The following is a 14,967-nucleotide window of genomic DNA, read 5'->3' as shown; positions in this document are numbered from 1 at the left end:
AGACAATTATAACTTACGAACTTAATTCCCCCAGACTGCAAGCTTCCCCAACAAGGAACAGAGCTTTCCCTACTAAACTTGTCAACGTGGCTGAGAGTAGTACTTTTGGGAATTAAGGGGGGATGTAAATAAAATGTCAATCTTTTAAGTTTTTTCTTTAGTATTTATTGTAAGACATATTTGTGTCAAAAATATAGAAAATAAAACATTTGAAATTCATAATCTCACCAGCTGGCATGGCTGCTCATATTTTGGTGCATATTCTTCCAATCTTTGCTCCCATGAAATGTTTAAACATAATCAAGACCATGCTGTTTATTGATTGTGTATCACTTTATCATAAACTATGTTCCTAGAAACATTCACAAGGATGGCTTAGAATGGCTGCAGAATATTTCATCAGATCAATACACCTAGGCTACAAAATAATGGTCTGTATCGGGACTCTGTTGCTAGTGACAGAAACTCAAGTTGAAGTAGTTCATTGATCTTAAAATATTCCTTCAGAACTTGTCTTCATTTCCTGGCTCCTCTTTCTGCTGTGTTGGTTTTAATTGCAGCCAGTAATCTTAGAGCAAAGAGGATGCATCCTTCCTAGCTGGGCCCTAGCCATTGCTGAGAACCACTGTATCTGGGAATGGGTGCCCTGCCCTCCCTGGCAGAGCCTGGGTCATGTGTTCTCTCCTGCAGCTGGGGGTTCCTCTCCGCACCCTCAGAATCTCAGAGAATGGGAGAATTTTGAAGGGGGACTTGGAAAAGAGTGGTTATGTTAACAGAAGTGTCCTGAGCAGGCAAAAACTAAGGGCTATTACCACTTTTTCCAGTTTTTAAACATTTAGGTTACTTTCAGTTTTTTCCTGTTATAAGAGAAAGATCTTTATGCATAAAGTATTTTCTGTATTTCTGTTTATTTGCTTAGATTCCCAGCCGTGGAATTCCCAGGCCAAAAGCTATTAGTACACGTTATAAATTGCTTTTAAGAATGTGTATCAATTGCTATGTCTAGTATTTGCTTTAAAATATTCTAGCAAAAAAAAAAAAAAGTATAGAGATTAGATGACATGACACTGGCAAAATGTTAACTGTTGGAGCTGGGTGATGTGTACCCAAAGATTCATTTTGCTATTATTCCCTTCACTTTTGTATATGTATGAAAATTACATAATAAAAAGATTTCTAAACTGAATTGGAAAAAATAAAGAATTGGAGATCTGGAGAGGGTAAGTGACTTTCCCAAGGCCACCCAATTGTGGCCTCTAGGCTGTAGCTCCTGTGCCGTTTCTTCTGCTCCACACTAAATTGGCATGTGGTCATAGTGGTGGTGTTTGAGACACAGATTATGCCAGTGCAATACAGAGCTAATGCGCATGTTTGGGGGTAGGGAGAGAGCTAGATAACAAGCTTGATTTGGGTGATTCAGGAGTCCAATAGAGATTTCCTGTATTACACAATTGATGTTGTCAGTAAAATTCTGGAAAATACATAAACTAATTCAAAGCTGGGGAAAAACAAGAATTTATATCAATTAACAATCCTGTAAGCAATATATGAAAGTGCTCACTTAGCGTGCTGAATTTGATAGGTGAAAATAGTTTATTTTAATTGTGTTATTTAATTTTTAGGTTACTGATAACACTGAACATTAAAAATTGTATGAGCTGTTTGTTTTTCCTCTTGTGAACTGTCAGTTTGTATTCTCTGCCCATTTATCTTTTGGGGATCATTTTTTAAAAACTGATCTTGGTGAACTCTCTACATATTAAGTCTATGAAACCAGGTAGTGATTAAATTTACTGCTAAGGCCCAGGTTGCTTTCCTTTTATTTTGTTTAAGATCTATAGATTTTCTAATTTCTATAGAAAAATTTTGACATAATCTAATATTTCCCCTTGACTTATTTAATTTCTTTTAAACTTCATAAGTTCTTTTCCTATGAGAAATTGGATGAATACCAGTTCAGATTTTCTTTCATTTTTAGGATTTATTTTTTTTTTATACTTAACTCTTTAACCCATTTAGAATGCATTCTGTGTATACTATTCATCATCACTTTTTCGGTGACAAACCCAAATTACACTTAGCTCTTTCAGTCTGTGTGTGAACCCAAACCTAAGCGTAGTTCTCTCAGCAGTAGGGACGAAAGCCAAGTTAGCGCCATCAGCCTGGCAGGCATTTGACCAATCTACGGGACAGTCATCCTGGGGACACTCTGCGTCCCTTAGCCTGGGCTCTGGGGACTGGGATTGGCAAAGAAGCATGGCTCTAATAATGTCCTCATAACTGGAGGTTGCCTAATATACACACACCCCTTAGCTAGATTCTCAAGTCCTACCACGATTAAACCGTAACTGGCTTTCTCCACATTATCTGCCGTTCCTCAGAGTATATCCGATGCTACGACCAGTCTGAGTTGGTCTTGCCCCAAACTTTTCCCTTTGGACTTTTCTGCTTCTGTGAGCGATCCTCCCTCAGCCAGGCATCTCCCCACCTCCTCACGCCCCTCATTCTTCAGCAGTGTGTAGTCCTTTGAAGGCAGACTCTGTGTCTGATTGTCCGATCTACCACTACAGCCCCATAACCAAGTCCCAATACTCCGTTACATGTAATAGCCGCTCAGTGAAAGTTTAATGAATGTTTTGCTTGCAGACCTTCTATTTAAAAGTTCAATGAGGCCAGGCGTGGTGGCTCACACCTGTAATCCTAGCACTCTGGGAGGCCGAGACAGGAGGATTGCTTGAGATCAGGAGTTCGAGACCAGCCTGAGCAAGAGAGAGACTCCGTCTCTACTAAAATAATAGAAAGAAATTATCTGGACAACTAAAAATATATATATAAAAAATTAGCCAGGCATGGTGGCGCATGCCTGTAGTCCCAGCTACTTGGGAGGCTGAGGCAGGAGGATCTCTTGAGCCCAGGAGTTTGAGGTTGCTGTGAGCTAGGCTGACGCCACGGCACTCTAGCCCAGGCAACAGAGCGAGATTCTGTCTAAAAAAAAAAAAACAAGTTTAATGAATATAGTGGAAGATGAAGGCTGAAACTCTAACTTGCTGTGTGACTTAGAATAAAGTAATTTATTTCAGGGAAGGCATGTTTAATCCCAAGCTTGGCAAGTGTCAGCAAGACTTTGCTTGGCACCCCAGACATCAGAGCCCGTTAAGGAACAAAATTCCGTGTTGCAGGCTTGGATGAGGTGTCTGTTTCGTGGATATACGGAGCAGCTCTGCTGCAGATGGTCCATGAGAAAGCAAAGGATTTTGAAGTGAGTTAATTATCATATCTTTGATTTTCAGATTTGGAAGACTATGTCTACCTCTTTCCATTCCCAAAGCCTGCTGTAGAGATGCTGTTGGAAAACGTCTGATGAACGAGGGCAGAGCAGCTTAACTGAGGCACAGTCTCCTTTCTTTACAGCTGCTCTGAGAAGGGAAATTTAGTGCACTGTACACATGCCCAGGGTCAGTCAACACACTCTCATTTGTTTGCCAAGAGTCATCTGTCTGTGTCCCTTGGATTCATCTTTGTCTTAGTTTACTCAGGCTGCCATAACAAAATACCATAGACGGGTGGCTTGAACAACAGAAATTTATTTCTCACAGTCTAGAGGCTGGAATTCCTAGACCGGGGTGTCGGCATGATCGGGTTCAGGTGAGGGCTCTCTTCACGGCTTGCAGATGGTTACCTTCTTGCCTTGTCCTCACACGGCAGAGAGAGAGAGAGAGATCTCTTCTTCTTTTTATAAGGCTACAGTCCTATTGGTTAGGACCCCAACCTTATGACCTCACCTAACCTTAATTATCTCCTAAAGACCCTATCTTCAGAGACAGTCACCTTGGGCGTTAGGGTTTCAACGTATGAATTTGCGAGACGCAATTCAGTCCATAGCAACTGTGTTTGGAAGAAAATAAGTGATCAGGCTTTAGTCCTCTTTGTTCATCCCAAACCCTTCCTCCTTTGATAACTCCCAGGCCCACCCACACAGGGGGATTCGTCCTCAATGGTTGCGAGTCCTTTCTTGCTCTGTGCCATGGTCTTCACGGCATGCTGGTGTAAGTTATGTCCTGCACAAAGACACTCACCGAGGGGCCAGTAGGAGCTGGAACCCAGCTCATGCTCCTGTCCATGTCCTAGTGTGAGCAGCGTCACCCCAAGGGGGCATGTGTTCTAAAATCACAATGGCAGTCTACAGGCTGAGTGCCTGGTCCTTGGGCCATTTCTTACTCTCGGTGCTTTTGCTTCCTATGCATGGGATCCTAGAGGGGGCAAAAAAAGAGCATGAGCAGAGCTCGAGGGAGCCCTGAGTTGTGCAGAAGGAAATTTACTGCCTGGTCCCACTGGTGGAAGCACAGAGTAGCAGAGGTTAGGAGCAGGACTCGGCTGTGAGAGTACCGGGCACATTCTGCCCTAGTTGTGCACCTGCTGCACGTGGCCCTGGGCAACTGGCTCCACTTCTCTGAACCTCAGGCCTCATCTGTAAAGCAAGGACAGTACCTCGCAGGATGGAGTGCAGATTAGCAAATGTGCACGTCACTCAGCACAGAGCCTGACAGCAATGATCATTGTGATTATTAAGGCCAATAAAAGAGGAACCCTCGAGCCCTGGTGGCCCTTATAGCATCTTCTCATCCAGACTTTGGAAGGCATCCTTGAAGGGCAACAGAGTTAGTGTCAAAATCAAGCACATGGGCTCTGCACACTGGCTACGTCAGTACAAATCCTAGTTCCACCCCTGACTAGCTGTTTACATCTTGGACAAGTTGCTTCCTCTGCATGTGCTGCAGGTTTTTCCTAAGTAAAACAGAGGATAATAATAGTACCTGCCCCGCCCTGCCGGCTTGTAGAAAAAAATTAAGTTAATAATAGAAGCACATGGAACAGTATCTGATATATCAAGCACTCAAAAAATACTAGTCCCTTTTCTTTCTTTTGCTTCAAATATCAATTAGTAACTGTAGGTTGAGTTTTCACAAAAATAAAAGTTATGATTGTCTAATCACTTAATTTTGTAAAAGATGTCATGCATGGTATTTTAGCTAACCCTTGCAACGAGCCCAAGAGATAGGTGGGGCATCCATTATTTTTCTTATTTCATGGAGGAGGTTGGATTCCCAGGTGGTTAGCTTGGGAGTGTGCACAGTCCTGTGTCAGACCCATTCCTTAAATCTGGCTCTGTCTCCAAGAGTCCAGTGACCCTTCAACTGCTGGGGACACATGGGTCCTTTGAAGAAATGTCTTGCCACTTGTTTTAAAAGGGCGCGGCACAGAAATGGCAAGTGCCAGGTGTTAGAACACTCTAGGCTTTCATGGGTAGGACGCTGACATCTTTTGGGACAAGGCAGTGTGAACTCTGAAGTCAAACTGCCCAGTTCAAATCCCAGCTCAACCGCTTAGCTGGGTGGCCTTAGGTAAACGCTCCTCAAGAGGTTCCCCTCTGTAAGTTGGGGGTGATACTTAGGATAAACAGTGGTCGTTGGTGTGATTTAGAATCCATCAAGGTGTGGAATGGCCCGAGGGGTTGCATGCATGAGCTAGCCAGGTTGCAGGGGAGCAAAGAAGCAGCCGTTCCCCCAGTAATAATGCCGTGGGAAGGTTGCCCCCGTCGCGTGCGCATTGTGGACATCCGCCCTCACCGTGTGCAGCGTGGGAGCAGAGTGCAGTGAGACGCTCTCTGCCATTCCGCCCTAGGGTTTCCCGATGAGAGCTCAGAGCGCCGGGCCAGGAGCAGGAAAGCCCCGGAGAACGCAGTTTGACAAAATAGCCACTAGAGGTCCCCGTGGAGCCGCATTGAACCGCCAACAGGGAGCCCCTGCCCTGGACAGGTGAGTCCCGTTTAATCCATCCTGGGCCAGACCAGCTGCGCCGCCGGAACCGGGACCCTCTTTGTCCGGGCAACCACTCTTCCTTCCCTGCAAGCTGGCGACCATCCTGAGGGGCATCCTTTAATGCTGGTGCTCCCAGGCGACCATCCTAAGGGGCCATCCTTTAATGCTGGCTCTCCCGGGCTCCTGACCCGCAGTCCCCAGAGGTGGGTCCTCTTCGGGCTTGTTCCCGAGGCGGGAGGACACAGGCCTGTTTGGGCGGGTCCCAGGGGCCAGGCTGGCCTCGGCGAGGACCTCCGAGAGCAGCTGCCTCCACCCCGGGAAAGCTCAGGGACCCTTCTCATCCTGCCCTCTTGCAAATGACAAAAATGCGACGTGCACGAGGTCAGAGCACGGTCAGATGGTGCAGAGCCTGCGGGTTAGGAGCTGGGCCCCCCGGGGAGCCGGGACACGGGCCGTCCCTGCGCCCGCCCCTTCCTCGGCGTGGCAGGCCAGCCAGGGGCTGCGCACCGCAGTGCCCGGGACGCGGCCCACAGCCACGTGCCTCACCCGGGAAGGTGACAGTGGGGAAGGGGAAAGGGAAGGGGACATTGGCAAGATGGAATTACACTTAACTATACTTTTTTTTTTTTTTGAGACGTAGTTTCACTCTGTTGCCCAGGCTAGAGTGCCCTGGCGTCAGCCCAGCTCACAGCAACCTCCAACTCCTGGGCTCAAGCGATCCTCCTGCCTCAGCCTCCCGAGTAGCTGGGACGACAGGCATGCGCCACCATGCCTGGCTAATTTTTTCTATATATTTTTAGTTTGTCCAGCTAATTTCTTTCTATTTTTTTTAATTTTTTTTTTTAAATTTTTTGTAGAGACGAGGTCTCGCTCTTGCTCAGGCTGGTCTTGAACTCCTGAGCTCAAATGATCCTCCCGCCTTGGCCTCCCAGAGTGCTAGGATTACAGGAGCCACTGTGCCCTGCCTAAACTTAAATATACTTATACTTAAATATAATTTTTGGCTAGAGGACACCTTGTGGGGGATGCCTAGCTCAGCTCCTTCATCTGATAGCTGAGGGCACCGAGGACCAGAGAGGGAAAGTGATTTGGTCAGGGTCACACAGCAAGTGAAGGATGAAGGTTTTCCCACACTGAGGGGAAGACCATTTGGTAGAGTCAGAGCTAGGGATTAAAAAAAAAAAGCCATGGCACAGCTGAGGAACTTGTTAAGAATATGGCTGCTTGGCATGTCGTTATAAACTGGTCCTTCAGATGCCTGGGGTCTCAGGGTTTGAAGCATGCTCATTTCCCAGGACGGTTTTGGGTTTGATCAGACACCCAGGCGCTGACTTTGTAAGGCTTCTGAGGTGAAGCTCGTCACCTCCAACAGTCCCAAGAACTGGAGCTATCTGTTCCTAAGGAATGTGAGGCAGATGCGTGACATTCTGACCGAGGGCTCAAGAACTGTGGGGGATGGAAAAGAGGAAGCACACGGTCCCTGCTCTGGCGACGTGGAGCTTCCCTGCCCTCCCTGTGGGGGGCTTGTCCAAGCCACCCATCATCAGCTCCACTCCACCCTTCCCCTCCGCACAGAGTGGGCAGCCCCATCCCTATTCCAGGTGCCCCTCATTCCTAGAGAGATTCTGTCCAGAGCATCTGCTGCCGAACATTGAGCAGCCCTCCGGAGTCCCTTCCCCGGGCAGACAGTGCTTATCACGTCACCTGAACGGTGTGGGAAGGAACTAACATTTCCCAACACCTGCTGTAATACATACTAGGCACATACCGTATGTCACTTTAGTCATTCCTCCAGTAGTCCAACGAAGTGAGCATTTTTAGCCAATGTGGAACAAAGGATTTCAGACATATATTAGCTCATTCGAAAACGTACACCAGCTAGTAAATGGAATTTGGAATTTGAACCTGGGTCTGCCTGTTCCAAATCTCATGTTCTCCCACTACTACGGAACAGCACCCAGAAAACTTGAGTTCTACTCCGGTTTTGGCCACTTACCAGCTTTGTGAGCTTGGGAAAATTACTTAATTTTCAGTTTCCTTTACTATCAGATGGAAACTATATATAATATTGGCAACCTTACTGGGTCATCAAGATTAAAATGACAACATATGTGAAAATGACACAAATGTAAGGCACCGCCCTTAAAGTAGAAAAAGTTCTTCTTCCAGTGGAAAGTGTTTGGCTGTCAACAGGAATATTTAGCAGGTTCATTCATCCCATCCCTTGATAGTGTCTCTTTAATCTTATCCATGTGCCCGGGTTGCTCTTTTTGTCATCTTTTTAAACTTTTATATCTTTTTACAATCTTTTACTTTCTTTTTTTCTTTTCTTAGAGGCGAGGTCTCACCCTGTCCCCCAGTCACCCAGGCTGGAGCGCAGTGGCATGATAATAGCTCCCTGCAGTCCATCTCCTGGGCTCAAGGGGACCTTCCGCCTCAGCCTCCCGAGTCGCTGGGAATACAGACATGAGCCACTGCTTCCGGCTTTTACTTTCATTTGTTTTTTTTCTGGTGTGTTTGGACATTAGGTGTGCCTTTCCTCCTTAATATCTCACCAAAGAACCAAACTTTTGTGGCTTAATATTTTAAAGGACAATTAGTTTTTTGAGGGGAAGGGCCCATTAGGTAAACGCCCTACCAAAGTGGACCTGTGCCAGTTGTGAAGTTTGCGAACACGTCTTTAATCGTATTCTCAGCATCTGTAACATTCAAGAACATTTTGATTGCAAGTTACAGAATCAAAGTCAAATAACTGAAGAAAAAAGTTGTTGACTCATGAGATGGGATGTGGGCATGGCGAGGTTCTCAGTGACGCAGTAAGTGTTCCCCCTGTCTGTGTGCATCCTTGCTCAGCTCCCCTCGGTGTTGGCTTCGTTCCCAGGCAAGCTTCCTCCATCTGGTGAAAAAGATGGGTACCAGGCATGCCTGATCTTCAGAGGGAATAAGGAAGTAGCAACTTTTCCAATAGCATTTCTGTGGGAGACAGGATCCTAGGATGGCCTCCAGGGTTTACGCACATCGGTGTATGTGCCCTGTATAATCTCCTTGAATGTGGGAGGAACCCATGACTATGAGGATCTCTCGCTCCTGTGCTTATGTGGTGTTATATGGCAAAGGAAGAGACTGTCCTCATCGGGCCTGAGCTAATCAGGCAAGTTCTTTAAAAGCAGAATTTTCTCCAGCTGATTGCAGAAGAGTAAGCCAGAGAGATGCACTCTGGTTGGCCCAGAAGGAAGCACTCACGTTGTGAACTGCCTATGGGGGCCACCTGGCAAGGAACCGCAGGTGTTCTCTAGGATCTGAGAGTAGCCCCGGGCCAATAGTTAGCAGAAAAACAGGCGCTCACATTTATAATTGTAAGGAAATAAAGTTTTCTAACAACCAGTAGGAGAGGACCCTGAGCCTCAGATGAACCTGAGTACCTGGGCAGAGCACCCAGGCATGCTGTTTCTGGACTTCTGACCTACCTTACTACGGTGAGATTATAAATCTGTGTTGTTTTAAGCCACTAAGTTTGTGATAGTTTTTTATGCAGCAAAATAAAACTAATACAACTTCTGAAAACCCCAACGTGCTTGTGTTATTAATAGCATCCTTTAGTTGCAAGCAACAGAAACCAACTCTGGATAACTTAAGCAAAAAGTAAATTTGCTGGAGGAGTTTTTATGCAGCCACAAAAGATGAGCAGCTCCTAGGATGGATCTGAGCAGTAGAAACAAACAGGGGTTATTTTCAGGTTTTATTTTACTCTTTTAAGATTTGAATTCCGGAGAGAAAGCAGCTGATTGACTTTATCTAACAGCCTCATCAAAACTATAACCAATGGAGGATAGTTGGCTCTTCAAAGCAAAGTTGTCGCTGTTGCTAGAAGATATGGGTATTAATGCTGGTTTGCTTTTTACTTTCTTTTTTTCTTTTCTTAGAGGCGAGGTCTCACCCTGTCCCCCAGTCACCCAGGCTGGAGCGCCCAGGCTGGAGGTTTGCATTGACGTGCTCTTCCCCACGTCAGTTACAGTGGCCAGGAGGACGGGGACTCTGAGTGACCAGGGCTGGCTCACGTGACCATCCTTGGGAGCAGTGGGGCTGCGGGTTGGCCCCACCTGTCTCGCATGCTCTGGCCAGGATTCGTATGGATGGAGGGGAAGGAAGGGATGCTCGGCATAGAAAATACATTACGTCTGCTGTAGCATCCCCTCTACCAGGAATCAGAGCACCCCAGATGCAGTCTGAACTCTGACACCGGCTAATTGTAGGATCTGCAGCAAGTCCTTGTACCTTTCTGGGTCTCAGTTCTCTCATTTGCAAAATAAGGGCTAAGATTAGATGACTTCCAGCCCCTATCTAACTGGACAACAGTCTGTGACTCAATATTAAATGCTTTACACCAAGGTATAAATAACTGGTAAGGCTTTATATATTTCTCAAGGGTGTTTGCTTCTGAATGGCAGGAAAGGGTTTCAGTCAATGGTGTTCTGGAAAATGTTTAAATGAACCCTGGAAAAGGGTTTCAGGAGCATGCTGGGGGAGAGGAGCGAACCCTTACGTATCACCATGGGCAATTTCAAGCCACCAGTGGTTTAACAACCAACCAGCTTGAGAAATTGCTGAAAATGTAATAGTCGGCTCTCACGACGGGCTGATACGAGCCAGCTCCAGCACAGCACTACCTTTAGCTAAAAGAATGGCTCTCGTAGTGTGTATTTCAGGGGATTAGTGAGTGAGTGGAGAAGGGGCACTTTGGGGATGGGAAATCCTTCTTGGCACCACTGAAATCACGTTCTACAGGCAGTCACTGTGGGCCACACGCAAAGTCAGCCGAATTCAGCTCAGATGAAGTCTGGCAGTTGTTGGTAACTAAGTTTACTCAGCCTCTAGTCCCAGCCAGTGGGGGCTCCTTCCGGCTCTGCCCCCTCTTCCAGCTTTGGTGAGACAAGAAAGAGTCATGGAACCCATGGAGTCCGTCAGAGCCGTGAGATGTGGATTTGTGTGGGGGAGGCAGCAGGCAGCCTTGCTTGGCCTAAATGTAGCATCTTGGAAGGCAGGTACCTGGGACAGTCACCAAACGGGCACTAGGCCCTCCCCTCAAACCCACCCTCTCACCCCTCTTTACACCAGTAGCGGGGCTTCCGGCCCTCGTTCATTCAGTAAATGTTGATGCCGCACCTTCTACGTACCAGGCGCCGTATTCAGTTCTGGGCATTCAAGTTGCCTACGGCGCGGTCTCTAGGCCCAGAGGCTGAATTTCCCACAAGGGAGTTAAGTTTTGTTGTCCTCTACTCTCTGCCCAATCTGGCTTTTGTGCCAGGAATTAATTGTCCTCTCTCTCTCCCCGTTTCTCATATTAAATACCAACTATGCACTGGACACTATAGATTACAAAATGAATGAGGCCCCTTCTGTAGCCTGGAGAGCCACCATGCAAACGTCTACGTAGACAAACAACCAAGGCAGAACAGTGACAAATGCTTTTTAAAGAAGCACCAGGGGCGTGCAGTGGACACGGCTGATGGATTCAGTGGGGGTGGACAGGCTTCACAGTGAGGGCACATTTGAGCCACATCTGAAAACAAGTCCAGGTGGAGAAAAGGCGGCAAAGGGGTTCCTGCCAGCTGAGGCCTGGAGTCACAAAGGAGGGGCTGAGACACCGGGCATGCCTGGGGACAGCGCCAGGATCCCGCAGGACGGGCAGCTCCTCAGGGGCCTGTGCCTTCCCGCCAGGGCCCGGGTGGTGCTTCCTGTCAGAGGGGTCTTGAGAGGGGCAGCTCTGGAAAGCTCGAAAGGCAGAAGCCCACCCTGTTTTTTGTGCTTCTGTCTCTGACAACCAGGAGCCAGGGAACTGTTGCTGGAAAGGGAGAAAGAACTCAGGACAACCAGAGGCGGGAAGGGCCCCCCAGGAGCAGGGGTCACGGGAGGGGGCAGAGCCCGCTCCCCTCGGAGCAGCCTCCATCTAGTTGTAGGCAAAGCTTCCCCCCAAAATTCTGCTCAGCCCAAAAATCACGGAGAGGGATTTATTGGCTCATGTTACTGAAAGGCAGGCAAGAGGGCAACAGGAATGTGCTTCCCTGGCCCATCTCCGGGCTCTGCTTTCCTCTGCGTTGGCCTCATCCCGTCAGGCTCCCCCCACGTGGGAAGTAGATGCCCCCTGGCTCCAGGCTTGCGTTGCCTCCGCAGGTGCCGTGCTCCGTGGAGTTCCAGCAAGAATCTTGCAAAGGGCTCTCGTTGGCCCTCCCTGAATCAGTCTTCGTGGACAGCAGGATACGATGCTCCCACACCCACAGCTGGAGCCCACTGCTGGTATAAACCCCGCTCAAACCCCTGGACCAAGGTTTGGGGGAGATGTGGTCCTCGCCAAGGGAAATGAGGTTGCAGCTTCCTAAAAAGGGGGAGGAAAGAGGTGCTGGACAGGTTGAAATAAATATTTCACCGGAATTACTTATTTGAAGCGTTAGGAGACTTCACTTACACAACATGCTGCTATGTCTTCCTTGGCCCCTCGCTTTGCACTGTCTCTGCAGCTTTAGCCATTTGATGTCCACCAGTTCAGCCCTGGCCCTGAGCCCCAGCGCCCACCCCATGCCTGGTCTTGACATTGTCTTCGTGCTGCCAAGTTCCCTGGTCACCCCACAGTGCCAGGGGCTCTTTCCCCTTTCCCAGCTGCAGCTCCGTTCGCCAGTTCTGGATTCCCCTGGCTGTGCTCTTCCCAGCAGCTGGGGCACCTTCCTACTTAGTGCTGGACTTTCTGTCTTCTGAGACATTATCATCCCACCCGGCTGCCCACCCACCGACCCATTCATCTATCCCCCCACTGCCCTCCCATCAAAATGTATCAGGAGCCAGGATTCAACTGTGAGGAAGATGCAGGTCTTCCCTACAAGGGACTCACAGCTGCTGATCATCGTGTTCTGTTTGGCGTCCTCCCAGCTCCTGCCCCAGCCCTGTCCTCCTCTACAAAGCCTGGGCCTCACTCCCGCTGCCAGCCCCTTCCCGGTGCACACACCAGGGTAAGGCCGGCTGCAGTCCACAGTCATTGTTTTATATTATATATGCCCAGAATCCTTTCCCTCCCTTTCTTCTAGTACAAATGATTCTGCTGGGGGCTGTTAACCACAGCGTCCCAGCTCCAATCTTGTCTTGTCCCCCTGGGAACAATGGTTGATACAAGGAGTGAGCATAAGATCCAAGACGAGCCAAATAGAACATTTCCTGAGATTGACGTGGGGATAGCTAGGGTGTCAGTTATCTGTTGGTGGGTTACAGTCCCCCCAAACTCAGTGGCTTAGAACAACCGCCGTTTTAGTTGTGCATGATCCTGTGATCAGCCACCTAGCCTGGGCTCAGGTAGACAGTGGGTCCGGCCTCACCTGGGGTTACTCCTGGGGCTGCAGCCCTCTGGTGGCTCACCGGGGAAGAGATAGGGTGAGATGGCCTTGCTTGTCTGGAAGTTTGTGCTGGCTGCCAGCGGGGCCCGGTGTCTCCAGCAGGCTAATGCAGGCTGCTTCACGTGGAGGATGCATCCCCAAAGCAGCAAGAAGTAAGGCAAGCCTCGATGTGCAAATGCTGTGTGCCTTTGAGAGTTTTTGTTTTTGTTTTGTTTTACAGTGGGAGAAATAACATGCTTGTAACTTATAGGAATGACTCAGTTTAGAAGAAAATGTTGCCATGCAGGAGAGAAAAGAGAGAACTTCTGCAGCAATGTCCTTGGGAAGCAAGAGGGGAGGGAACCCAGTGGGGAGATCGATGGCAATCTGATAGGTAAAGAAATATATTCATTGTAATTTTAATTTTGATTTTCCCATTATGGCTGATGTTGATATATATACTTTTTAATTTAAAAGTATTTGTTACTTCCTTTTCCATGATCTTTCTGTTCAAGTCCTTTGGTCATTTTTCTAATGTTGTTTTAGGTTTCCACCAGCTTGAAAATTTCACGAGGGTGAGGATTCTTTGTTCACTTTATTCACAGTCCTATCTCCAGCCTATAGGAGAGTGCCAGGCCCTGGGCGGGTGCTCGAAAGGCATTCGCTGTAATTGGATACTGTTTAGATGCTCCTTGTCACAGTGGTACAAGTACCTTTTTTCAGTTTGTAGTTTGACTCTGAAATCTGTTACAACAGATTAGTTTAGATTTTATAGGATTTTATATAAATGGCATCACTCAAAATGTACTTTTTGCCAAGCTTCCTTCACTCAGCATAATGATTTTGGGATTCAAATATTTTGTTGTGTATAACAGTAGTTTATGCCTTTTTATTGTTGAGTGTTATTTCATTGAATGGATATACCATAATTTGTTTATCCATTCATTTGTTGATAAGTATTTGGGTAATTTCCAGTTTTTGAGTATTGCAAATAAAGCTGTTGTGAATATTTACATACAAATCTTTGTATAGGCATATGTTTCCTTTTCTCTTGAGTAGAGAAATACCTAAGAGTGGAATGGCTGGATCATATCATGGGTATATTTAGCTTTTTAGGAAACTGCCAAACTGTTTTGCAGAATGGCCACACCACTTTCTATTCCTGCCATCACTGTGTGAGCATCCCTGTCCCTCCCCATCCCAGGCAACACCTGATATGGCCAGTTGTTTACTTTTAGCCATACTAATAGGTATGCGGTGATATCTCGTGGTTTTAATTTGCTTCTCTTTAATTATTAATGATGTTTAGTATCTTTTCATGTGGTTATTGGCCACTCATTTATCTTTTTTTGGGACTTGTCTATTCAAATCTTGTGCCCATTTTCTTATTGAATTGATTGATCTTACTTTTCAGTTAACAGAGTTCTTTATAAATATCCTCTGTCTGATATATGTGTTTGTCTGATGTATGTGTTTGCAAATAATTTCTCCTAGTCTAAGTTTTGATTTTTTTCATTTTTCTAATGGTGTCTTTCAATGGACAAAAGGTTTTAATTTTGATGAAGTCCAGTTATCAATTTTTTTCTTTTATGGTTTATGCTTTTTGGGTTCTATCACAAATATTTTTCTTCTATGTTTTATTCCAGGAATTTTATAGTTTTAGGTTTCACATTTAGGTCTATGACCCATTTTAGATAATTTTTGTATATGGTGTGAAATTAGGGTCACTATTTTTTTTTCTATACAGATATCCAGTAAGTAGGTCTAGCACCATTTATTGAAAAAACTAT

At 46.7% G+C, this 14,967-nt stretch overlaps 1 protein-coding gene across 1 annotated transcript in view; it reads left to right on the top strand.

Moving 5' to 3' along the window:
* Positions 1-11,997: 11,997 nt before the first annotated feature.
* The window catches only part of CD247 (CD247 molecule), a 79,820-nt gene continuing 76,850 nt past the window's right edge, over positions 11,998-14,967 (top strand). Inside the window, exon 1 of the mRNA XM_045546627.1 lies at positions 11,998-12,113. Within this exon, the coding sequence (XP_045402583.1) occupies positions 12,080-12,113 (34 nt within the window). The 5' untranslated portion in view covers positions 11,998-12,079. The remainder of the gene's footprint in view (positions 12,114-14,967) is intronic.

This window comes from Lemur catta, chromosome 3, assembly GCF_020740605.2.
Source record: "Lemur catta isolate mLemCat1 chromosome 3, mLemCat1.pri, whole genome shotgun sequence".
NCBI lineage: Eukaryota > Metazoa > Chordata > Mammalia > Primates > Lemuridae > Lemur > Lemur catta.
This window is presented reverse-complemented; position numbering and strand designations above follow the sequence as displayed.